Source organism: Durio zibethinus, chromosome 17, assembly GCF_047325235.1.
Source record: "Durio zibethinus cultivar Kanyao isolate XHJ-2024 chromosome 17, ASM4732523v1, whole genome shotgun sequence".
NCBI classification, from domain to species: Eukaryota; Viridiplantae; Streptophyta; class Magnoliopsida; order Malvales; family Malvaceae; genus Durio; species Durio zibethinus.
In genome coordinates this window covers 2,762,289-2,785,889 of record NC_143178.1, presented here as the reverse complement: position 1 = coordinate 2,785,889, position 23,601 = coordinate 2,762,289, and the positions used below count along the sequence as shown (strand labels likewise).

Genomic DNA, 23,601 nt, shown 5'->3' with positions numbered 1-23,601 from the left:
TTTTTGTAAAAAGGAATCTAGGGCCAATTAATCTTACTGTGCTACAATGACTCATTTGCGAAGTATTTAGTTGAGAAATATTCAATCTCAAATAAACACTACTACAGTATTTATTAATATAGGGTTTGATAAGAGGTGATAGTTTTAAAAATTATGATGATTTATACAAGATAATTATATCATTGTATTGGATAATGATTTTTGATCATCGAAAATAAAAAATTTATTATCTTGAAATATGATATAATTATCATTAAAAAAATAAAAAAAAATTATTACGAAATAAAATGATATGTAAAATTGACAATAATTAAATATAATAATATTTAATTTTTATAAATTATTAATTGTTAATTAAATAAAATGATTTTAAATCATCAATGATAAAATCATTTTAATGATTAGATTACCGTAATAATCTTAAAAAATAATACTACAATCAAACTCATAACATGTCGGATGCCAAAATTCAAGGGTTATTACTGTCTCAAAGCAGGATCTCACAAGAACAAAAATATAAGAGACTAATAGCTGAACTTGGTAGAACTTTTCCAAAGAAAATATCAACTCTAGATTGAGGAGAATAAGTTAAAAGAAGATCAGGATGTACAATGAAATGAACATGGAATTAAAAGTAAAGATGACCAGAAACCTCACCCCTGGCTAAAAGCTGTGTTTCATAAGCCTCATTAATTGCCTAGACTCAAATTCACACCCACCATGGTTTCTCGGTTAAGTCTTTCGAGAAAATATACCTGAATCTTGAACTATAAGGCAACCATTCAATAACCTGTGATGACTTCTTCTTGGTCTTGGATTTACCATCTATGCATTTCTGTATTGAATTTTGGAGCTTTCTGTCAACATTTTGAATAACCCAGTTCAAGAGGTCATCTGAGCTGATGGAGGCTTCTTTCGCAAACCTTTCTAGCACTCTTGGTAGAAATACTTTCTTTGATTTCTTCACAACTACATTTGCTTGAAGAAACTCTCTTTTTGCAACTTCTAACTCTTCTTTAACATTTGATGCTGTGTAAACTTTTAGCTGCAGACAGTCAGATGAACATTATGTGTAAACCCTACAGAATGGTGGTCTGAATCTTTGAAAGTCAGACTGCATTAACATGTAAAGGAGAAGTAGAAGTTACCATAGGATCAGAAAATGCTCCAGTGCAGAGTGCAAAGCAGGCAAGTGGTTGGGAATATGGAAGACCAAATTTTGAACTGATAAATTGCCTTTCTTCACCAGATTTTTTCCTCAAGGCAGTGGAGATGATGGTCTCTAGCCACTGTTATTTAAAAACAAAAGCAGATAAAATATGTGAATACCTGGAAATTGGCATTTTCCCATGCATCAAAAGAAGCTATGGTAGGTGATTTCCACTATATATGCTATTTACTATTTTTCAAGCAGTTTGAGAAATAAGAGCAAAGCCAAATGACTCTTCCTTTATGATTTTACCATGCAAGTGCTGTTTTGGGGTTCAGTGACTGATATACAAGCCAAGTGAGCAAAGGATAAGGTTACAATGGTAATAAACACCTTACACCATTTGTATCACATTATAGCCAAGAATGAGGAATTAAAAGATCATATGAAGAATGGCCGAGAAGTTGTGAGATGTTTATTAATGAATGGGAATGATGCGAAATGATTGATAGATCAGCCACCAAATTATAGTATATTGAATCAATCATAATGAGATATCAACAGACATTGCAAGATTTTGAAATATTAACCCATTTCTATATAGGCACTCTTAGAAGTGAAAAGTAATACCCTTCCAATTCGAGGTGTACGGAAGCAAAATATTGACTGCTCCATGGCATTTGCACTTATGATATGGCCACCAATGTTGTATGCAGCCTGCGCTATACAGAAAAACCAATCAGTTTGGTCGTCTAATAACCGACTCCATCAAAATGAAAGAACACTGAGATGCATCCACTCCCCCGACACATGCACACATGCATAACGAAAGGATACTGAAGATGCATCTGTGAAACAAATCATAATCTTTTAGGAAATGCCAGAAATCGGCATCACTAGAAGCAAAATGTGGTGAACAATGCCAGTGGAAAACTTGAATTTCCTAACTTCGTCTAGATAAAGAAAAGGATTACCTTGTGAAACAAGGCTAACCGTCTCAAAGAACTGTGGGGAATTCCATATGCTAAATATGCCTGCACAAGGCAAAGAGAGTTGATAAAAGTGAAAAGAAAAAGACAAAATCAATGAGATGTTAAATAAATTGAAGATTACATGCATAACAAGGGCATTGTACACATTGATCCAGAATGCAAGTTGGGCATTATATTCCATCTGACTCACTGCCACTTTTTGTAGTTGTTCCACTAGAGCTCTGAAATTGAACAAATGATGCACAAATTATGTCAGCTTTAAAGAATGTGATGAAATATAAGAGGAAACATACTGTATCTAGGTTAACAAAAATAAGGAATCATTAAACCTGAATTGGATTCGTATGACAAGAAAAAAAAAAGCAGAAGTTTTTCTTAAATTGCCCGAGCTTAGGGGAGACTTTCCACCAGGATTTTGGCTGCAATGTGCACCTTAATTTCCTCAACACACAGCAGATCCCTGTTTTTTTCTTTTCTTTCATCCTTTTCCCCATCTCTCCCTCTATCTCTATCTTATCTCTCTTTACTCAAGTAGTTATATATGTTCCTATGTATCTATAATAAACCAACCTGTATTTACTAATGGCATAAGATGCACGAGAAAATTGGCTCTTATCAGTTGATATCCATGATATTTCAACATTGGACGTGCAAGAGAAATCCTGGTCCTCTCCAACACCGCGTCTTGGAAGTACAACATTAGTTGATGACCTTGACAGTAAAGGTGATCGGTTTTTCTCAGAATTTAAAGATGTTGCAGTACAAAGCCAGCAATATACTGCTGCCATACATCTGACCATCTCCTCAGACAACTTGCTTGGACATTGGTACAGGTGATCTTTCAGTGTTCGCAGTACTGATGTTTTCTCCATCCCCTGGACCTTTTCATGAGCCTGAAAAATAAGTGAGGATAAGAAAGTCTAGACAAAACATGTATGGCATTATTATGTGACGGACCCAGCTATATGAAGCACCCATATTTCTTACCCTAACCAGGTGCGAACATGTCTTATCAAATAGAATGTCATTTTTTCCACAGAACTGTGAAGCATCAATACTTCTTGAGATTCTTTTCCCAGAGTCATTTGTGGCAACTAGAGCTTGCAAAGGTCTAAGAGGAAACTTTTTTGATGAACAAAATGCACTTGAAATGATACTCGGGTGTTTCCTTGATGTATGTTTTGCATGGGCAGGAGAAGCCTTGCCTGCGCTCTGCTCAGATGGGGGCCGACTAACACAATTGTCAAAAATACTCCTGTAGAGAGAGAGTACATGGTACTCTCGGTTGGAAACCTCTTCCTCAAGTAACTCGATCTCCGCAATCAATTCCTTTGTCTGAAATTAACCAATCAATGGTTGTCAAGTTATTTTCAAGCAGAGTGCCCTCTACATAACTCACATATGGATTTAGAAAGATGTGAAACATGTTAAAATTATTTCAAGTTTGATTAATAAAGTATTGGAGGAGAGGCCTCACCATATTTGCGGAGGATCAGTTTTCAGCAATAGCCAAGAAGTCATATTCTCAAAGGTAATGTTACCTGTGTAGCAAAATGCCTGTGTCCGGGAGATAAGGTGCTTGAAGCCCTCCCCATTGCTCTCTCAAGCATAGTTCGCATATATTTTTCTTGTTGTAAACGTAATTGCAGCAGTTCTATCTGTAAATGGGAAAGCCATGGTTATGCTGTTGCTGAAAATTATACAGCAAAGAGAACACAATACAGCCATTCGGCATTAACGAGTCATTGATGCCACTGTTTTATGTGCACATGAAGTCCCTCAGAGAATAAATAAAGGGTCATTAAAAGAGTTCACCTTCACCATACAATATTTACATAAAGTGGCTAACTCAATTCATGAATATGTACTCCCATATACTTTTCAGCCATTCAGCCAGAAACTTGAGAATCTCAAATGGCCCTCTTCCATATATGCATAATACAACACCATAATTGTTTACTGTATTCAGTATGTAGATAATTCATTTCAGTCATCTATATGAAGGAAAGCTGTGAGAACTGAAAAACAGTGTTACATATTGATTCATCCCAGCTACATTTAAATGTGAATGTGCTGTATTTACAGATCCATCATTCTCATCAAAGAAAGCATTCTAATTTCAAGGCTTACATCTTTTTCTAAAGAGGCTCGCTGGTTCAATGAAGTATTGCTGTTGCTATAAGCAGAGAAGTCATGAAGAGGACTCCGAGTCCTATAAGTCCTTGTTGATAATGGAGATGCCTGCAAATGTTCACATTTGAAAAACAATAAAGAGGTAAAACAAAGAAGAAGAAGAAGTATTCATAATTCTCACTCAACACTGCAATACAAAGCTATATATAGCTTCAATATAATGTAAGCATTGGAAAAGCTTGAAGGAAAAAAGATAACATGAAATAGCCACAACTTGGCATTGTTTAGAAATTTTATATTCTCACATGTAGTTCATTCTGCTCTTTCTTTCCAGGATGCAGAACACCACTAGAAACATCCAAATTTCTGTCAGATGCACTGAAAAAAAAGCAAGAATAGAACTTGGACGGTCAGAATGATGTTTAACTGACTGATAGTTACAATCAGTTTGTGAAAAGATTATATGCTAAAAAATTGCACTACTTAAGTTAATCAAACAAAACCTTACTATAACTTATGGCCAATAACAAGAATGGCTAATGACAAGAATTACAATTTATCAAAGCAGTAAGCACTCATTGAGGACTTCATTATTTGTTACTTCACAATCAGAGCAAAGCTCAATGAATCTTTGTAGCTGAAGCAATGGCCTAAGTGTAATTTCTGATGCTATAATTTCTAAATTATTCTGCAAAAAATTACTAAGGTAATTAGATCTAATTTTGAGTTTCATTTGCTCTTTGATGAGACTTAGCAATCAATTAGTCAGTCCCATCAGGGCAAAAAAAAAAAGGGAAATCATTCTTCTGAACCCTGCTTCAATTGTCTTGCCAGCTCAAGTCAATTGAGCCTTAGGCCAAAGTCAAGAGGGTATATCCATGGACCTATTGCACCAAATTCTAACTTATTGGATCCCAAATCTTTTACTTGCTCATCAAGTTAAAGGCAGACTATAATAGTCTAACCTTATTAAAACACCGCATTACAAGAGAAATTTGAAAAAAAAATGCAAACATTATTCAAGTACAAACAAAATAAACCCTTAAAACTCCAGAAAATTTGGCATAGTTGAAATAATTCCCATAATAACAATACTTCCAAGCAAGAAGCAGTGTCCAACATATCTAAAACACATAAACTTGAAAATAGCCCTTTCTAAAACCCAGAGACTAGCTTAGTTGGTTTATGTGGCCACCCTTAAGAGGTAGCGTTCAATAGGTCTGGTTCAAATCATAGTACTTGTAGCCCCTTCTAGTATTCTCAAATTGCGATCTCCTTTGAAAAAAAAAAAAGCCCTTTTTGTGTTTCTTTGAAAAAAAAAAAAAAGCTGCTAACACCTTTTTTTCCTTTACATATGAAGAAAAAAAGAAATCCACAAAATTCCAAGAAACTTGATTCCATTCTCAGTTGATTATTACAAACAAGTTGACATGACAACATAAGAAACTTGTAAGGTGAAGGTCACCTCTTAGAGCGCCTATGTTGAGCCTGAACATGTGAATGCGATGACCAAGAAGAATCTTCAGTCTCTTTCTTTCCTCCTCCTGCTGCTGCAACTGCACCTGCTTCTTCCTGATCTAAACGGAAATCATCCATATCCTGTGTCATCAACTCTACACACTATTCCAAACTTTCACATTCTTTAATTCAACAGCATACAATAATGATTCACTCTCATATATTATTGCTCACAAACAATCAAAGAACAAGTTTAAATGTGACAAAAATAAATAACACTCGACAAAGATTATATGATGTAATAAAAGGGGCAAGACTACAGAGATATAGTTCATCAAAAATGGGTATGTTGAAATTGAATTCAAAGAAAACTTGAATGCTCACATTTGAATATGGAATCAAGTATGAAAGAGAAAAGAATGTGAAGTAAATAGGGCAAAACTTACTCCCTCTAATGGGACCAGGTAGTTGCCTGCCTTGAATTCAATTTGATCACTGGACAGTTGTTGAGAGCATTCAATGTGAGGAGTTATTTCACCTGATCTTTTTTCTCTGTCTTTAATTTCTATCTTCAGAAAAAGTGAATTGGAAAACAAGAACTGTTGGAATTTTTGAAAATGGAAAGCTTGCAAAATCAGTGGGGTTTCTATAGCATTTGGCTACTCTCCATTAATCTTCCAATGACTGACTTCATGCGCCAGAATTCTGTTGCCAGTCAGGAAAGTAATAATAAGGTTAAAAACAACAAAACAAAAACCATGCAATAGAAATTATGTGATTCTGATAAAATTTACAGCAAGGTAATTTAATTCGGTTGCATGCTTTTTATTTATTTTTTTTGGTTTCTTTTCCTTAGCAACCTTCGAACGTTCTTAAAGTTTAAATGCCAAGCACCTAACCTTTTAGGACAAGAGGAAAGCCGGTAGATGTTCATTTCATCTAACGAATTTTGACGTATTTTAACTTTTTGCAGAGCGTGTAATATATATATATATATATAAAGTTTATATTTGATCTACTTTTAGTATATAAATTTTTTATATTGATAATGAATCAGATTATATCATGTTATTAATAATATCAATCAAATGATACTATCTTGAGTATTTTTTTTAAATATTAATTTTTGTATATTTATTTTAAGAATTAATATTTATACATTGATGCATTGGCATCATTTAATTTATTAATACTATATAATATATATATATATAAAGTTTTTTAAGTGAAGTTTGTGAAATTTTTTTATAAAAATAATTTAATAAAAATTTTAATAAAAAATTTAAATTGATAAATTGATACAACTTAATGTGAATATCAATAATATATAAAAAAATTATTAAAAATATTTGTTATAATTCAAATTTTATCGATACTTATTCAACGGTAAAAATTTTATTAACATTTTTACTAAAAATGTCTATCTAAAAATAAATATCAAATTATATTTTTTTTTTAATTTTACATATTTATTTTATATAAAGAGATTTTTCAATTTTTTAATTTTAATTTTTTATTTTAATTTTTTTAATCATTTTAATTATAAACTTAACAAACTTTATTTAAAAAACTTCATCTAAATCTTTATCGTATGTGAAATATACATAATCAAATTGACACAGAAAAGCCATTAATAGTTCAAGTTTTTACACAAGTGTGAAGAAAAAAAATATTTTTTATTATATTATATTTTTCATTTAGCATAAAATAAAAAAGATGAGAAAAGAAAAATAAGTGAATTTGTAAATTTTTTTTGTTCAAATATGAAAAAAAAAACATTAATTCAATTTAAATCAATAATTTTATTTATAATTTTATCTTTAATATTGTTTCAAACACAATGAAAGAAAAAAATTTTTCTTTCCTTTCATTCTTTTTTCTTTCGTCACATATTTCTTCTTTTGATTTTCCTTTCTTCCTACTAAATATAATGTAAAAAACAATTTAATTTGAGTATCATAGATAATGTTTATTATGTATTTGTCTTTTGTTTATATTTAAGATTATGATTAATTAGAGATTGAATATAAATCATTAAAATTAAAAATATAATTTTTAATCAACAATTTACACGATTATTAACACTTAATACATATTTAATTTAGGTACAAAGATGATCACTTATTCAAACATTCAAACTATAACTACCACAATTATAATATTTGGAAATTTAGTGCCATGAAAACATTATGCCCCTCCAATCAAGGCTAAACTCGAGAAAGACTTGGCCCTAACAAAAAATAAATGCTGGGTTTTTGCATAGTTATGACTGGGATTTAATTTATAACTATTAGAAGTGTAAGATATCTGTTTGTATTCTTAAGCTATTTAAATTTAATTTAAATAAAATTTAAATTTGATTTAGTTATTATTGAGTTGAGTTCAAGTTTGAATCGTTAAATTTATCGAGTCGAATTCGAATATTTTTATATCTGATTTGAGTAATTCACGAATTTATTCGAGTTTTTATATTTTAATTAATAAAATATCTCAAACTCAAACTCAAGTTTAAACATAAATAATTAAATTTTTATCGAATATAAGAATCAAGTTTATTTTTACACGTTAATCAAATTTAATCAAGTGAGTTTGAGTAGCTCAATTTTTATCTTGAATCTAGTTTAAATTAAAAAAAATAAAACTTGATTGAATTCAAACTGAATTTCGAATGTCAAATTTTGATTTGACTTCAAACTCGAATTTAATATTATATTAATTTAAACTCGATCGATTACACTCATATGAACCATTTTGTCTTGCTTGATTTTTTTTTTTATATTAAACAATAAATAAGTTGACAAAAGTCGGTCAGTGTTTGAACTAAGTGATTATCAGTTTCTTTTTGGGAGAACACTGTTTCATCTTTTAAAAAAAATTAAATAAATGGTTTTGAGTTTGAGACAATAACTTGAAACTGTTGAATTTGAATGTTTCTCATCTAGTTTGCAAACATTTCTTATACGTAAAATTAATTATTTATTAGTTTATTAAAAATTAAAGTAAATGATAATTTTTTATTAAAAAATTCTAAGATACCCTAACACTTGTGATAAGATTTAGTTTTAGACACAAATTACAACTGATTAAAATTAAAATAAAAAATTCTAAAAGAAAATTAATCTAATATCAAACATGATCCAATCTGAATTTTTTCAAAAACGGTGTCTGCAATGCTGATCTTCATACTTAAGAAGAAACAGACGAGAATGGACAAAAGTCAATGCAATGATATTTATACCAACAGCATTAACAGCAAAGCACCAACTTGCATTTAGTGGTAGCATTATTACAAGAAACTTGGAGTTAGATGCTGTGAATTTCAATGTAGAAAACATCATCCATTTCACCAGGAAAAATTAAGCTGAAATTTCAACAAACTTGAATATATTATTTGCATTACTTAGGTTTTATTTAGATGAATGATGAGATTAATTATGATGAGATAAAAACAGTAATAAAATTTATTATAGTTGTTATTGAAAAAAAATTATTATAATTACGGTTGAAAAAAAAATTATTAAAAAATTTATGTTGATTTTATTTTATTAGAGTTGACATTTAAATTCAACTAAAGATATGATGAACTTAATCGCTTCACACATAAAATATGGTGGGATCAAAACGGTTACTTACTTATTAAGTTTAATTAATATTTGATGCAAAAAAAAAAATGAAAATAATTCTAGCTACTTGAATTAAACAAAAATGGCTAAGCATAAAGATTATTGCATCAATCAACTTCTACAAGTGGAAAAGGATGTTATGTAAGTATTATTTATACTTTGCCATTGAACAAAAAAAAAAATTTCCAAGGAGATTTCACTATGAAAGAGGGCAATAAAAGGCATAATCCTAAAGTGTTTCTACTAGTTACCCACCTTAGACATAAAAATCAGGTTTGATAATTTAAAATATGAAATGGTGGTTTAATATGAATATTGTATATGAAAATGATATTGATTAAAATTTTAATAATTATTATATATAAGTTTATTAAAATATATTTTTTTATATTTTTATATTAATATAAATTATAATAATTAATTTTTATATAAAATATAATATTTAATATTTTACACGAATAACCAGATCACTAATAAAAATGCTGCTTCAAACCAGATTACAATAAAAATGCAATGCCATCAGACCTCTAGCAATAATGTAATGGAGCATACTTTCACGATATTCCATCACAAACCCACTAATCCTTCCTAGTTTTTAAAAGAAACCCATTGTCTATTTGTTCATTAAGTTGTTTGTCTTATTGTCATAATTCCTATAATTTATCAGAAGGCGGTTGGTAGGTTGCCAATCGGACGTGCCACTGTTGTAGGCCATAGTCGGTGCCGGCGATGAGTTTCTTTTCTTGATCTACTAGCTGCTTAGCTTTATATATATGCCTTCTTCATACAATGTAATCTCACCCAGAGAAATTGAAATGTGAGATAGGCACACGTTTCTTAGTCTTGGGCTCAGTTTTTGAGCTTTTCTACGTGTTTTTGTGAGCCAAAAATGGTGAAGTTAGCTTTCGGTAGCTTTGGTGATTCTTTCAGGGTTGGATCTCTCAAGGCATATTTGGCTGATGTCGGATCGGCTATTGCTTATGGTGAGTGTGCAAAATTAATCACCCTGGTTTAATATTGCCTTTAAAAAACTACAAGATTACGAGCAGATAAACTTTCTTAGGATGTTGTTAATCCCTAGCTATACTTTGCTAGCTAGCTAGCTAGCATTGTTGCTGCTTCCTTGTGCCCTCCTTTAAATCAACCTTGTTTGGGGGCAAAAGAATTGGTCGTGTTGACCATCAATTCAATCCCCTTTTTCCATCCATCAATCTAATCTATCCAATTTAACTTAAAGGTGTCACAATTTATTTAAAAATATTAATCTATCATTAAATTTTTAACATTTATTTATTTTATTCATGGATGAATATATTACGTGTTTAAATCACTTCTAGTTTATAACTTTTAAAATTTTAATTAACATACATATTATTTGAATTAATACTCATTTCACATTAATTTTTTACAATTTTATGTTTGCTAAACTTGGATTATTACTACTGTTGCAATATATATATATTTTTTTAATAAAAGAGATCACATATGCCCTCTTTGTTGGGCTATCCATCGCAGCCAACATCTCAGATGGCCATTTGAATCCAGCCATCATGTTTGGGCTGGCCGTTGGAGGCAACATCACCATCTTAACTGGCATTTTCTACTGGATTGCCCAATGCCTTGGCTCCGTTGTGGCTCGCCTTCTTCTCCAGTTTGTTACAAATGGACTGGTAAGGAAGAACTTAATCAAGCAATCAAAAACTTAAAACAGTTTCTAAAAAAAAAAAAATCACTGCTTTTGACTTTTGAAAATGCTTCAAAATTTATTTACTTGAATTCTTCAATGGTTTGCATCTTGCAGAGCGTCCCAGTCCACAGCTTTGCTTCAGGAATAAAGCTGTCGAAGGTCTTGTCATGGAGATTGTGATAACATTTGCCCTGGCCCACACCGTGTCTGCCACAGCAGCTGACCCCAAGAAGGGTTCTCTAGGAATAATCGCACCCATTGCAATTGGTTTCATCGTTGGTGCTAACATATTAGCCGGTGGTCCATTCAGTGGTGGTTCAATGAACCCAGCCCGTTCATTTGGACCAGCTGTCGTCAGTGGGAACTTCCCGATTAATTGGATCTATTGGGTTGGCCCACTCATTGGAGGAGGGTTGGCTGGGCTGATTTAGGTTATCTAGAAAATAAATATATTTATTAATTTATTAATTTAATTATATATTTTTATAACGTAAATAAAATATTATTTTTAAAAAATATTAACATTACTAACTTGCATAACTATTAAAATATGATTCCTAACAAAATCAAACACAATAATTTTTAATTCAAAAAATTAATGATTGGTAATCATGATTTTAAGTTACAAGTTATATAATCATCATAATAATAACATAATTTCAATTATTAAATTATCATGATAATTTAAAGAATGATATAAAAAATTAACTCAATACATTATTTATAACCTTGATTAATATTTGTTTTTGACTTTATTAAGTAATGCATGAAAAATAAAGATAAAAATATGAACTAGGAAGGAACCAAAATTTGACTTTAATGAGCAATTTCATATGTTATAAATAAGATATTCATGATTAATGTTTTGAGGAACGCACACAGATCTTCACCAAGAATGAATAACGGAAAAGGAAAACGTGGATCTAATTAGAAATTATATTCTTTTTTTTTTCTTTTTGTTGCAAAAAATGTCCACACTATATATATTTTTTTATATAAAGGGAGTTAGTTCACATTATAATCAAATTTTAATTTTATAATCACATTATAATAAAAAAATGTTGCAAAAAAATTCACATTATAATCAAAATTTAATTTTTTAAAATCTAAATCACATATTACTTTATATTATTCAAAAGAGGGAGTAATGGTCAACCGTTCGTCAAAGAGAAAATGATTATCCTTTTTCCACGAAAAAATCATTATTCACGTGGCAATTAATTAAATTATTAAAAAACCTATGATTTCAATGAAAAAAAAAAAAAAACAATTGTTTCATGTGGAGGTAGTTGATCGCGTACAAACAGCGCGACAAGTGTCTGATGTTCTAACTTTTTTATTTACTATTCTTTCCCTTTTTTTTTTTTTCATTTATTTTAGATGTTATAAATTTATATTTTATTTTTTTAATGTCTAATTTTTTATATTTTAAAATTAATTTTTATGATTTTTTTCACTTTTGATATTAAAAATTATGAAATTTGAATTTTATAAAAATTTTAAAATTTAATATTAAATATATTCAAATTAATTTTTTAATTTCGTAAAAATTAATAACCTCTAAATAATTTCGGACGCGAGGGAGTACTAATTTATAAAATCCTTGATATGCTTGTATCGCCACTTGCTACATATATCAATATAAACCATGGCGTAGCAGTATCAGAGGCAGAGGCAGAGGCAGGCAAGGCCAATTGCTCGAGAAATTTCAAAGGAAACAACAGCAAGCAAGATGCAAAGCTTCAAAAGATTGAGTCGTTCTTTTAGCAAGCATTTTCCGTCTTTTACCAGAAGCCTGTGCTCTGTCGTCAACAGCTCTAGCAATTATGACAACTTGGTGAGCTTTTGATACAATAATGGCTTTTATTTGTTGCTTACAAATTAAAAGGGAAATTAAAGCAGCAGATAACTGATAACCTACAAATTTTCCAATTTTTTTTCAAGGTATTAGTTGAAGAGAGAGCTAGTTCAAGAACTGTCATACTTAACAGACCCCATGTCCTCAATGCTCTTACTACTCCAATGGTTTTTTTGTTTTTTAACCATTTTCCCTTTTTTTTTTATCATCAAAAGTATTCATACACCATTGATGTCTTAATTTTTAAATTTATCAGGGAATTCTTCTTAATAAATTGTACAAATCCTGGGAAAGGGACCCTAATGTTGATTTTGTTGTAATCAAGGTAAGTTCACTGATTCAAGAAACTTTTTTTTTTTGGTTTTTTTGGATAAATAAACTTTTTTTTTTGTTCTTTAAGGGAAATGGCAGGGCATTTTGTTCAGGGGGAGATGTCGTTAAGCTATATCAATTAATAAATGAAGGTGAGAAAGTTTTGTTGTATGTTGCGTAATGTCTTGCACTATAGTATAATATCCATTCTACAGTAAAAAAAAAATTCTCATTTTGGCATTTGAATTTTTAATACTTCACTATGAAATTGCATGATAAATTGATAATCATATATGTTTTAAATTACTACTTGCATATCAGAATTGAAAATCATTTTCTATGATTGAAATACGGGTAGATTTGATTTTTGCTATCAGCAATCTTGTAACGTAGTTTTTGCTGTATTATTCAGGGAGAGTGGAAGAATGTAAAGAATGTTTCAGGACATTTTACAGTTTTATGTACCTTTTAGGCACATATTTGAAGCCGCATGTGAGTCTGCTATTCTTTCTTATTTAACAAGTAAACAAAGGATAATCATCAAAATCTGCAACAGCTTTCAATTGCCTGATTTTTGTCACTGGATTTTGCCCAGGAAAATTTCATTCATTTTCAGATTTGGTGACACTTAGGTCTCACCCTTCTGTTCTTCAGAAGTTAGTTTGAGGCTTGAATCTTCTCTACAACTGTTTCAGTGACTACTGTTGCTTTGAATGTTTCCTTTTAATCCTTGTTTGATGCAAACAGATAGCTATCTTGGATGGCATTACAATGGGAGGAGGTGCAGGGATTTCAGTTCATGGTTCTTATCGCGTTGCGACAGACAAGACTGTAAGTGCTGTAGATATGCACTTTTTGAATTGAATCAAACCCATTACTTCCACCAAATCAGGGAGACATCAGAGTAGAATTCTACTTTTTGACTAGAATTGGAGAGGCCATGAAAATCATTTTTAACCAGAATAGATAAATGCAGGTTTTTGGTATTCCTGAAGTTCTAATTGGTTTCCATCCGGATGCTGGGGCTTCTTATTATCTCTCACGCCTGCCAGGCTATTTAGGTAGGCTCTTAAGTTAGCACTTTGCCCATTATTGTAGTTTATAAACACTACTTTCGATAAAAAAAAATGCTTATCAGCATTTGAACTTTAGACCAACATTTTGATCCAGAGGCTTTCACACTAATGGAATATCTATACCTGAACAAACATCATAACGATTTCTAGGTAATTATAACAATTCCTTGGCTGCTACTGCATTTTTCATCACAGGGGAATATCTGGCTCTGACTGGTGATACACTTACTGGAGAAGAAATGTTTGCTTGTGGACTTGCAACTCACTATTCATTGAGCATAGTTCGTCCATTATCTTTTGAACCTTTTCCCTTGTCGACGTATAAGTATCAACTCTAATCTAGCCTGTTCATATGTTAATATTTTTCTGCTTCTTTTTGTAATAACTAGAAGCTTCAAGAAATTGAAATGCAACTCAGCAAATTAGCCACAAAAGACTTTTCTGTCGTGGAAACCTTTCTGGCTAGATATAATGATCCCAGGTGTCTAAATTCATCAAGTGTTCTTCACAGGTTTATATGCATACAACCTTTTTTTTTCCATAAATTCTCAATTCTCAACACATAGCCATGTTTCGGTTAACTACTTTGTCTGTACCGTATATTCAGGATGGAGATGCTAAACAAATGTTTTGGCCATGGCACAGTTGAGGAAATTATTAATGCTTTGGTAAGACCAACTTAATTTCCTAATAAAGGATTCCTTTAAGATAAACCTGAATCCAGATCCATAATCATTAAGTACAGCCTGTTCATCCCATCCCCAACTTCGTTTTTTGTTAGTCTAGTAGTAAAATTTTTCAAACTTTTCAGGAGGCTGAAGCAGCTAGATCAAAAGACAAATGGTGTATTTCAACCTTGAAGAAACTGAGATCAGCTCCACCTTTGAGCTTGAAGGTTTCCTTAAGATCTGTAAGCTCTGTTCCAACTCACTCTACACATAGAATTGCTCGAGTCACAGCCTAATAATGGTTGATTAACGGCCCATATAATAGATACGAGAAGGCAGGTTTCAAACTCTGGAGCAATGTCTTGCCCGCGAGTGTCGGATGACTCTTCAAGCTATCACCAGGCAGATCTCTAATGACTTCTCTGAGGTACAAACTAAAACTTTAGTTCCTTCAAAATTGGTACTGTAACTTTCTATTGATCCCCTTTTATGCACAATGTTAGGGAGTTCGGGCACGATTGGTCGATAAATGCTTTGCACCAAAGGTATTTTCCAAACTGGTAATAAATTTTTGACAAAAATTTTGCTAGTGAACAGTGAACTAACATCAGACATTGCATGCAGTGGGATCCATCCTGTCTGGAGAAAGTGTCTGAAGATATGGTTGACGAATATTTTTCTCCCCTTAACGCGTATGAGCCTGAACTAGAATTATCAGTGAACTTCCGAGAAGCTGGTCTGTAGTGTTAGTCATATATCATTTGTTAGCTGCAGTCAAGATGAGCACAGACAGGGCATTTAATTCCAATAATGCAACAGTGACCTGTTTGATCAGCGATTGTGGTTATGTACTTGAAAATTTTCCCGTGTTAAGTTCCTTAGCCTATTAAAAACTTTATTTGTCCCAATTTCCATGCGCTTGCAAATGGGGGAGAACAACTTTCTGTCACATCTTTTGCTTTGGCTATGGTGTGGGCATCGATTCCTTTGATAATGTGTGAAATAGTGGAGTTAGATCTGCTTTAGAATAATGCTGAGCTGGAAGTTGTTTTGGTCATTGGTTAAGACATGGATGGAGGCAAATAAACAGAAAAGGTCTTTGTCAGTGGATCGCTTTTTGAAAGGCGAACAAGTGGTGGATGATGACAACTTTTTTGCATCCAATTACTTTTTCAACCACATGTGCCCATTTTCTTTTCATTGATTCACTTTGACTTAGAATGCCCTATCCTAATGATCATTACTAAGCTATGTAAATTATATCAATCTTTTTAAATCATTGGACGTGTTGCATAAATTGTTATCTCTAAAAATCCTATTTTTCATTCATTTATTCATTCAATTGATAAGTATTTTTTTAATAGATTCATAAAAATTTTATAAGTGAATGAGAGATGAATGATTAAAAAATTAAAATAATAAAATTTTTTAATTCTTCTTATGAATTAAAGTTACAACTATTTATTTTTTTGGCCAAGACAACTAGATAGTTTTGTTACATTATTTTTTCGTCTTGTCATTTTTTTAAGGAGTTTTTTCGTATATCATCCGTAAATGCTTCACTTCAGTTTTATTTTTTTTCGAATTAATATTATTTAAGTTGTTTATTCCTCTTAGAATATTTCCTTTCTAAGCTTTCTTTAACTGTGCATCGGATTGATTTTACGATTTCAAAAATAAGTAATTTAAGAATCCAAAAATACAAAAATTAAATTATGAAAAATAAGATTTTGACAGAACATTTTATGTTGAGCCAATCAAACATCTCTTTAAGCTATGTTTAACTTTATGTACTTAAAATATTTTTAATTACATAATGATTGTGAATGGCAGCTCAAGGAAAACCATAGAAGTTACATGTAAGAGGTAGCTTTCAATAGCAAAAATAGATGATTAATATCTTACTATGTGTTTGTTCATTTTTATTGTTATCATGTGGTTAAAGGTAGCTTTCAAGTGGTTAAACCACCCCAGAACTTTTCCCCTCAATCAAATTGATACATCCACATCTTATATGGTGCTTTAGAAGTGGAAAGGGGAGAAAAAGAACAAAAGAGATATAATTGGCCATATCCTAACATGTTGGTGTCAAATCTATTCGAAACCCCCCCAAAGTCTTTGGGATGGATTTCTTGACAAATTTGGAAATAATAAAAAATGGGGGTCCATAAAAATCCTTCTAATGCATACGTTTTATATACTATGGTACATATTTCTTGCCATACGTGATGATCATGATTTTTATGTACAAAAGGCAAAAAAATATTAATTTCAATTTTGATTTTGTTAAGGACATTTTTAGGTTAAAAGGATAAATTGGTTTTTTTTTTTATAAGAGGTTACGAGTATACACTCAAAAATATTTTTGAATTTTGAGTCACTTGACATATAAAATATCACATCAACTTGATTACATTACTATTCTATCTCACAGATTCTTTACATTTTGCCTATAAGTAGAATTATTCAGGTACTATCAATCCAATATAATTTTTTCTTAGATTTTTATTTTATTTTTTTAAACCTTTCTTATTCTGATTTTTAACTTGAGTATTGAAATGTAAATATAAAGGATGTCCCCTATCTTTATCTTAATCACTTTCTTTATTTTTATATGATTTCGGGTTTCTTATCTTCAACTTGAAATTTAGTATCAACAGATTTATTATAAATTTTAAAAAATGAATAATTTAAATTTAAATATGTACTATTATTATTAAATCACATATTGAAGTGCATAATTTTAATTTTGAATGAATCTAAACTAGTGTTATAGATATGACGATGTGTTATTTAGCATATTTAATTTAGAATTTGCAACCTTTTCAATTATTTGGTTATGGTCTTGAACTTGGGGAGACTTTATACAGTCTGGCCTTAGTCAAATCATGCTATCAGGATAGAATATCTTTGTTCATATATCATGAAATCTTCGGGCCATTCCCCTGCCTTTTTTCAGTTCTAAAGATAAGTATAAAAGATGCCATCATGATCATCTTCACTATCCCAAAGTTTCAAACTTAAAAACAAAACCGTTTGGTAGAAACAGGGAAAGAGTAACTTGGTTATAGTTGTTGTGGTAGAACCCCCGTGAGCAGTTGCCAAAACATTGCTTGAACACATTTTTCCACTGTAAAAAAGCATTTGTTTATAGCTAGGCATATGTTTTATATATCCGAACCATTGTAAACAATTTTTCCTCATATTTTCTTCAATTTGAACTATTTTTAAATTTTTTCGAGTCTCTTTATTTTTTATTTATACTATAACTAATTAAATCTAAGTATTGTTTAGATTTAAACATTTTTTTCTATCACGGCGTACTAAATCTAATCTTTAAAACAACGTGATAAAAATTTCATCGAATCGATCATTCAAATGAATCAAGTATCTCATACAGACGGTAAAAGACAAATACAGTTATGTATATAAGAGAACTACTTAATATCGAACGTCAAAAGTTGCCGAATTTTACTTTATTTATTTGTTAGGTAGCTCTATGAAGTTGATTGACGTTTCGGTCATGATCAGGAATAGCTTGGAAGTAACATTACCACCGACTTCAATTTAGTCCTGATCAAGATGATGTCGCATATTCCAGTGTCTTGATCCTGATTTAGCATCGAAAAATCACGATAATTTGCAGATAAAATACAGATTAAGTACTGAAAAGCTTATCTTTGATTCTTTGTTAATTTCGACTTAGCAAATTGGCAATCAAAAGGAAAGCAGATTGATGAAGAGCCAACCACCGCTAGCTCTTCAAAGACAAAGTTTTGGGACCAGAGCTGAGGTTAAATAATTGGAGCTAGGTCTCGGAAGAGAAACAGACATGAACCAACCCATGTAAAATCCACGTGAACATCGTTTCTTTGTCTGGGATACCAGGTAGGCTGGCTGGGGCAATAATCAAGTTGACACGCCATTCGGTAAATTGAATCATTAATCGAGTTCCATTATTTCTAAATACAACAGATTTTTCCTTGCAAATTCTGGAAAACCAAGTTCCATTTCTAACATGGTCCATTTACGTAGGACCAGATTTGTAATGACAAGAAACCCTAGTTTCTCTCAAGATTGTTATGGCTTCAACCACACATATAACAAATTAATCGGCTCAATATAAAAACTCAAGATTCTCTTCCCAATTTACATCTGGTTTTGGAAAAGAATTTAGAAAACGGATCAAGTTTTGTTTGGTCGTTATTAGATTTAGAAACTAGCAACTATTCTCAACCATCCGATTAAGCAGATAAAACCAATGTGGCAGACATCCATGGAAGCATCAAATCCTTAAACGAACCCACCGTCCAGTCAAAGTTTCATGCAAGGCCATTGGCTACAGTTGGTCAAACACTTGCAAGACTTCCAACAAAAAAAGATGAAAAAAAAATTATTTTCTTAGTACTAAGCATGTGATCATGGATACATGCGTTTAATTGCAGGAGTCTTAAGAAACAGTCCCCCCTTCTCCAGGACAAATGACATTCTTTATGTTCCTTAAGCTAGTACTTTATTAATATATATTTTTGGGTTTCGTGGATTCTGTTTTGACAACTCCCAGTCACCTGAATTCATGGGGGGTTCAAAGCACTAGATTTTGATATCTGTTCCTGCTTACTATTATTTTGTCACTCACTGTTTTAAGGGGATCCTTCTTTATAATTATGAGTTGGCTCCGACAAGACAGTAAGTTTTGTTTATAGGACAGAACCTTTCTGGTTTTAAAAGGCAATGATTTTTTTTTTCAACTTTATATTACCTCTTTAGAATTGTTTTCTTTCATTTCATCTTACAGTCAATCAAGGACAAAAGATATCAAAAGTTTTGAAGGAGTACTATTGCTACAGGAGATTATAGCTAGGAAAATTTAGCTTTTAAATTCATCGAAAAAATGTCAAGTGTTTCCTGTTGGCTGAAAGAATCCTAAGGTAGAAATGCAAAGTGGGTTTTATTCAGCTTGGAAGACTGGTTCTTTGTTTGGGCTAGAGAACGTGGAAGGGGATGGAAAGCTGAAAGCAGCATCGTCTTTGCCATCTATTCCTCAGCCACAAACACCAAAGGAGCCTATGGAGTTTTTGTCTAGATCATGGAGTCTATCTGCATCAGAACTTTCAAAAGCACTTGCTAAGAAACAGAAACGGAAACAGTTTGAATTTGATAATAATCCAAGTTCGTTTCCAGACAACTTTATTGCACCGCAAATTGTAAGTGATCTTAATCTTAGCATCGTTTTTCCCTTTCTAAAAGCTCCATATTATACCCTTTTTCTTTTTTCCTTTTCTTCTCCGTTCCTCAGGATCCTTGAGTTTCAATGGATCAAAACTAAATTTTTGTCCTTCTTGATAGATTGTATTTGCATATTTTGACTTTTTGTTTCTTGGCCTTTCGTTAACATTGCCTTTGATGTGATAGTTCCCTGTAAGAAAGAAAGACTGGTTGTAATAGGCAATTTCTTTGAATGGTTGGCTGACGAAATTATAAGAACCCAACCGACTTCATAGATTTCTATGCTCTAATTTTTCCTTTTAACCTTTTCTTTTCTGTCTGGAAAGTACAATTGTTAAATTTTTTTTTTTCTGCTTATTTTGTAGGCAGGGAAAGTCATAAATACAATCAATGCTCGAAGAACTGGATCAATTGGGAAATGGTTTCATCACCACAAGGAGACAGGTACTAACACAGTGAAGAAGAAAGATAAGATACGAGCAGAAAATGCTCGGGTGCACTCTGCTGTTTCCGTTGCTGGACTAGCTGCAGGCTTGGCAGCAGTAGCCGCAGCTGGAAACTCCAATGGCATAGGTTCACAAATGAGCATGGCATTGGCATCTGCTACTGAACTTTTGGCATCACATTGCATTGAATTAGCTGAACTAGCCGGAGCTGATCATGACCGTGTTGCTTCAGTTGTCAAATCCGCTGTGGATATTCAAACTGCTGGTGATCTGATGACTCTCACAGCAGCAGCTGCAACAGGTATTTGCTTTATGCAGTTCTTCAAGAAATTCAAAAGCAGTTGTGCCTGAATTTCTACACCATTTTTTTTTCATCCCAAATTATTAATAAACTAATGTTATTTTTTCTTGCAATTTTATGAAATGGCTCTGAATCATAATTTGTTAAAATTTTCCTTGATCAAAATTAGCCTTGAGAGGAGAAGCAGCTTTGAGAGCAAGATTGCCAAAAGAAGCAAAGAAAAATGCTGCTATAAGTCCTTATGAGAGGAGCATGACAGAAGCTCATTGGTCTGCTGCGTTTCATTCTCAAATGAAGGAGCGGAATCCTCCTTGTGAGGGTGAACTTTTGCAACACACAAGAAAAGGTAATTCGCGTTCAAAGCTCAAGATGTCTGAAACTCATCTAGAAACAGGTTTTAGAACTATATAGAATTGATTCAGCTACGAATATTACATCTGAATCACTTGTTACTGCAATTCTCAGGTGTGTTTAGATGGAAGCGTGTCTATGTCTACATCAACAATAAATCTCAGGTAACAAAAAAACTAGATGGAAAAACAAGAAAATAATATTCAATTGCAATCTCTTACAAACGTTCCATTTGTCAGGTCAAGATTAAACTCAAAAGCAAGCATGTTGGAGGGGCATTCTCCAAGAAGAATAAATGTAAGCATTGTATTATTCTACTGTCCAATTTCGCATTAATCTAATGAATTCTCATCATTCAACTCAGTTCCTTTGCCCTTTTTCTACATTTTTTCCCTTTGTTCCCTAATATTTAAATGTCCTATCACTTACCAGGTATTGTATATGGAGTTTGCGATGAGACTTCTGCATGGCCATACAGAAAAGAAAGGGAAACTTCTGAGAATCTCTATTTTGGTCTCAAGACTGGACAAGGTCTTCTAGAGTTCAAGTGTAAAAGCAAGATTCATAAGCAGAAATGGGTTGATGGGATTCAAAATCTTCTCCGTCAAGTCAGCTATACTGAAGCAACTGAGCTTTCTCTTGAATCTTTGAGTATCAATGACTGTATATAGGAAAGAGTATAGTTTGTGCATACATACTGAATTTGGCTTTGTGACATTTTGAATTTCATACATAAACTTTCTTTCAATATGTGAGATATGCAACAAGTTCTTCCAATGTATGCTACTGAAAAGAAAACTGACAAAAATAAAATTGATAATCTTAAAATAAAAACAAAAAAAAATGTTTAAACTAGACAAAATCATCATTTTTAATGAAAAAAAGTTCTTTTTTTTGTCAAGAAAATGGTGAACCAATAAGAACTTAAGTGGCAGTTCAATTCAACAATGGGAATATGGGATGGTTAAAGACTAAAGAGAGAGGGAACCTACGGGGCAATAGAAGACGTGGATGCCATGCGCTAGAGAGGGAGAAGAAGAGGGATCTCCGGGTAAATTTGTAAGATTTGAAGGACCTCTTTGCAAATCCAACAAATTGGAGGGAGCTTGATGAGACCCTGCTTGCGAGAGTCATTTCTTAGAATCCCACTTCTTACCCACCTAAACTGGGCTTGGGTGCTTGGCGACCTGGCCTTCCCTTTTTTTGGGTATTGAAGCTCGCAGATAGACCCAAATACGACAGCGTTCGAGAAAGGCTATAGATTCAATGGATTTTATTCTAAGCATTGATTTTTTTATTTAAAAAAACTCACACATATGGACTGACACGTGTGAAAATTCTATTACATTGCAAAATCATTAACCCGCAACTAACCGCAGATGATCTGAACCTTAACTTTGTGGGTCCCCCAGTTTTAGTTCATCATCAAAAACTTACCAGACCAATCTCACAGCAGAGAATCGCGAATCCAAGAGATCCAGATTTCCCAGACTAACCGAAACCTTGTAATCTCTGTTAGTAAGTTCCTTTCTTCGTCCAGATACTTCGAACCGAAGTTACATTCAAAGGAAAGGCCTCTCAAAAATGCCAGTAAGTCTCCCTTCTTCGATTCGATCCGGATCTCAAAATTCTGATGATAAGATTTTTGTTTTTGAATTGTAAGTATCCAATTGATAGTTGATGTTGGGTTACGATTGTGTGCGGTGCAGTTGAAGGGAATGTTAGAGGTGGAACCACCGAGCCCGTTAAGATATATCATCGGAGCAGCAATCATGATGATCGGAGTGGTACTGCCCGTCGGATACATGATGTTCCGTAACAAACGCGTCCCTTCCTCTTCCTCTTACTCCAAACAGACGTAGGTGTGCCTTTACTTGAATGCTCTATTTCCATTCCCTTTAAAAGGAATAACTTTTTTTCCTCGTAATTCTAGAGTTAATTGAGATTTGACAGAAATTAAACCAGGAAATTTATCATTTAATTTTCTGCAAACTTGAATTAACTGAATTTATATAAAATTTCGACTTTGATTGGATTTGAAGAATATTTTATTGATATGGCAAACTAATATTTGTACTTTGTGTTGGCATTTCAGGAACAAAGTTTTGATATAGAGATTTTGGCGGAAGATAGAGATTTTTTTTTTATGCGAAATTGATGGGGTTACATTTTAAAGAAGGCCTTGAATGACCTGCAGATACAACAATGTAAATGAATTGTAAAACCCTCAGTTCTGTTCTATGTTTGTTGTCTTGTTTGGATATTAATTCAAGTTTATAAAAGATTACATGTGTTGTTTTTCTCAATTTTTGAGTTT

The 23,601-nt window shown here is 32.2% G+C and overlaps 4 protein-coding genes and 1 pseudogene across 11 annotated transcripts; 4 read left to right on the top strand and 1 right to left on the bottom strand.

The window, feature by feature from the left end:
* Nucleotides 1–446: 446 nt before the first annotated feature.
* Nucleotides 447–6,133, bottom strand: LOC111318542 (uncharacterized). Its single transcript, XM_089745790.1, has 11 exons — nt 5,741–6,133; nt 4,581–4,653; nt 4,273–4,383; nt 3,684–3,800; nt 3,130–3,477; nt 2,713–3,035; nt 2,264–2,363; nt 2,125–2,184; nt 1,781–1,867; nt 1,149–1,289; nt 447–1,045 (listed from the first exon to the last, which is right to left on the bottom strand). The coding sequence occupies exons 1-11, from the start codon at nt 5,881–5,883 to the stop codon at nt 710–712; spliced, it is 1,839 nt and encodes a 612-aa protein (XP_089601916.1). The 5' UTR covers nt 5,884–6,133; the 3' UTR covers nt 447–709.
* A 4,112-nt stretch (nt 6,134–10,245) lies between these two features.
* Nucleotides 10,246–11,474, top strand: LOC111318532 (putative aquaporin TIP-type pseudogene; annotated as a pseudogene).
* A 1,027-nt stretch (nt 11,475–12,501) lies between these two features.
* On the top strand, nt 12,502–16,236 carry LOC111277097 (3-hydroxyisobutyryl-CoA hydrolase-like protein 1, mitochondrial). Of its 6 annotated transcripts, none has more exons than XM_089746038.1 (14): nt 12,504–12,880; nt 12,988–13,068; nt 13,158–13,226; nt 13,302–13,365; nt 13,626–13,705; nt 13,961–14,044; nt 14,190–14,274; nt 14,485–14,570; nt 14,682–14,800; nt 14,897–14,957; nt 15,101–15,199; nt 15,283–15,384; nt 15,461–15,502; nt 15,582–16,236. In XM_089746038.1, the coding sequence occupies exons 1-14, from the start codon at nt 12,776–12,778 to the stop codon at nt 15,699–15,701; spliced, it is 1,197 nt and encodes a 398-aa protein (XP_089602164.1). In that variant the 5' UTR covers nt 12,504–12,775; the 3' UTR covers nt 15,702–16,236. The 6 variants fall into 6 exon arrangements, with proteins under 6 accessions (XP_089602168.1, XP_089602164.1, XP_089602163.1 ...); XM_089746037.1 differs by having other exon boundaries at nt 12,511–12,880; nt 14,679–14,800; XM_089746043.1 differs by having other exon boundaries at nt 12,552–12,880; nt 12,995–13,068; nt 14,679–14,800.
* Nucleotides 16,237–19,055: 2,819 nt separating this feature from the next.
* LOC111286635 (VAN3-binding protein-like) lies at nt 19,056–22,164 on the top strand. Of its 2 annotated transcripts, XM_089746044.1 has the most exons (7): nt 19,056–19,646; nt 19,756–20,164; nt 20,552–20,933; nt 21,103–21,279; nt 21,399–21,448; nt 21,524–21,581; nt 21,717–22,164. In XM_089746044.1, the coding sequence occupies exons 2-7, from the start codon at nt 19,895–19,897 to the stop codon at nt 21,953–21,955; spliced, it is 1,176 nt and encodes a 391-aa protein (XP_089602170.1). In that variant the 5' UTR covers nt 19,056–19,646; nt 19,756–19,894; the 3' UTR covers nt 21,956–22,164. The 2 variants fall into 2 exon arrangements, with proteins under 2 accessions (XP_089602170.1, XP_022732447.2); XM_022876712.2 differs by having other exon boundaries at nt 19,056–20,164.
* Nucleotides 22,165–22,699: 535 nt separating this feature from the next.
* Nucleotides 22,700–23,590, top strand: LOC111286625 (uncharacterized). 2 transcript variants are annotated; one of them, XM_022876698.2, is made up of 3 exons: nt 22,700–22,874; nt 22,994–23,146; nt 23,380–23,590. In XM_022876698.2, exons 1-2 carry the CDS (start codon nt 22,869–22,871, stop codon nt 23,144–23,146), a joined length of 159 nt encoding a protein of 52 aa, XP_022732433.1. In that variant the 5' UTR covers nt 22,700–22,868; the 3' UTR covers nt 23,380–23,590. The 2 variants fall into 2 exon arrangements, with proteins under 2 accessions (XP_022732433.1, XP_022732424.1); XM_022876689.2 differs by having other exon boundaries at nt 22,701–22,874; nt 22,994–23,142.
* The last annotated feature ends 11 nt before the right edge of the window (nt 23,591–23,601 follow it).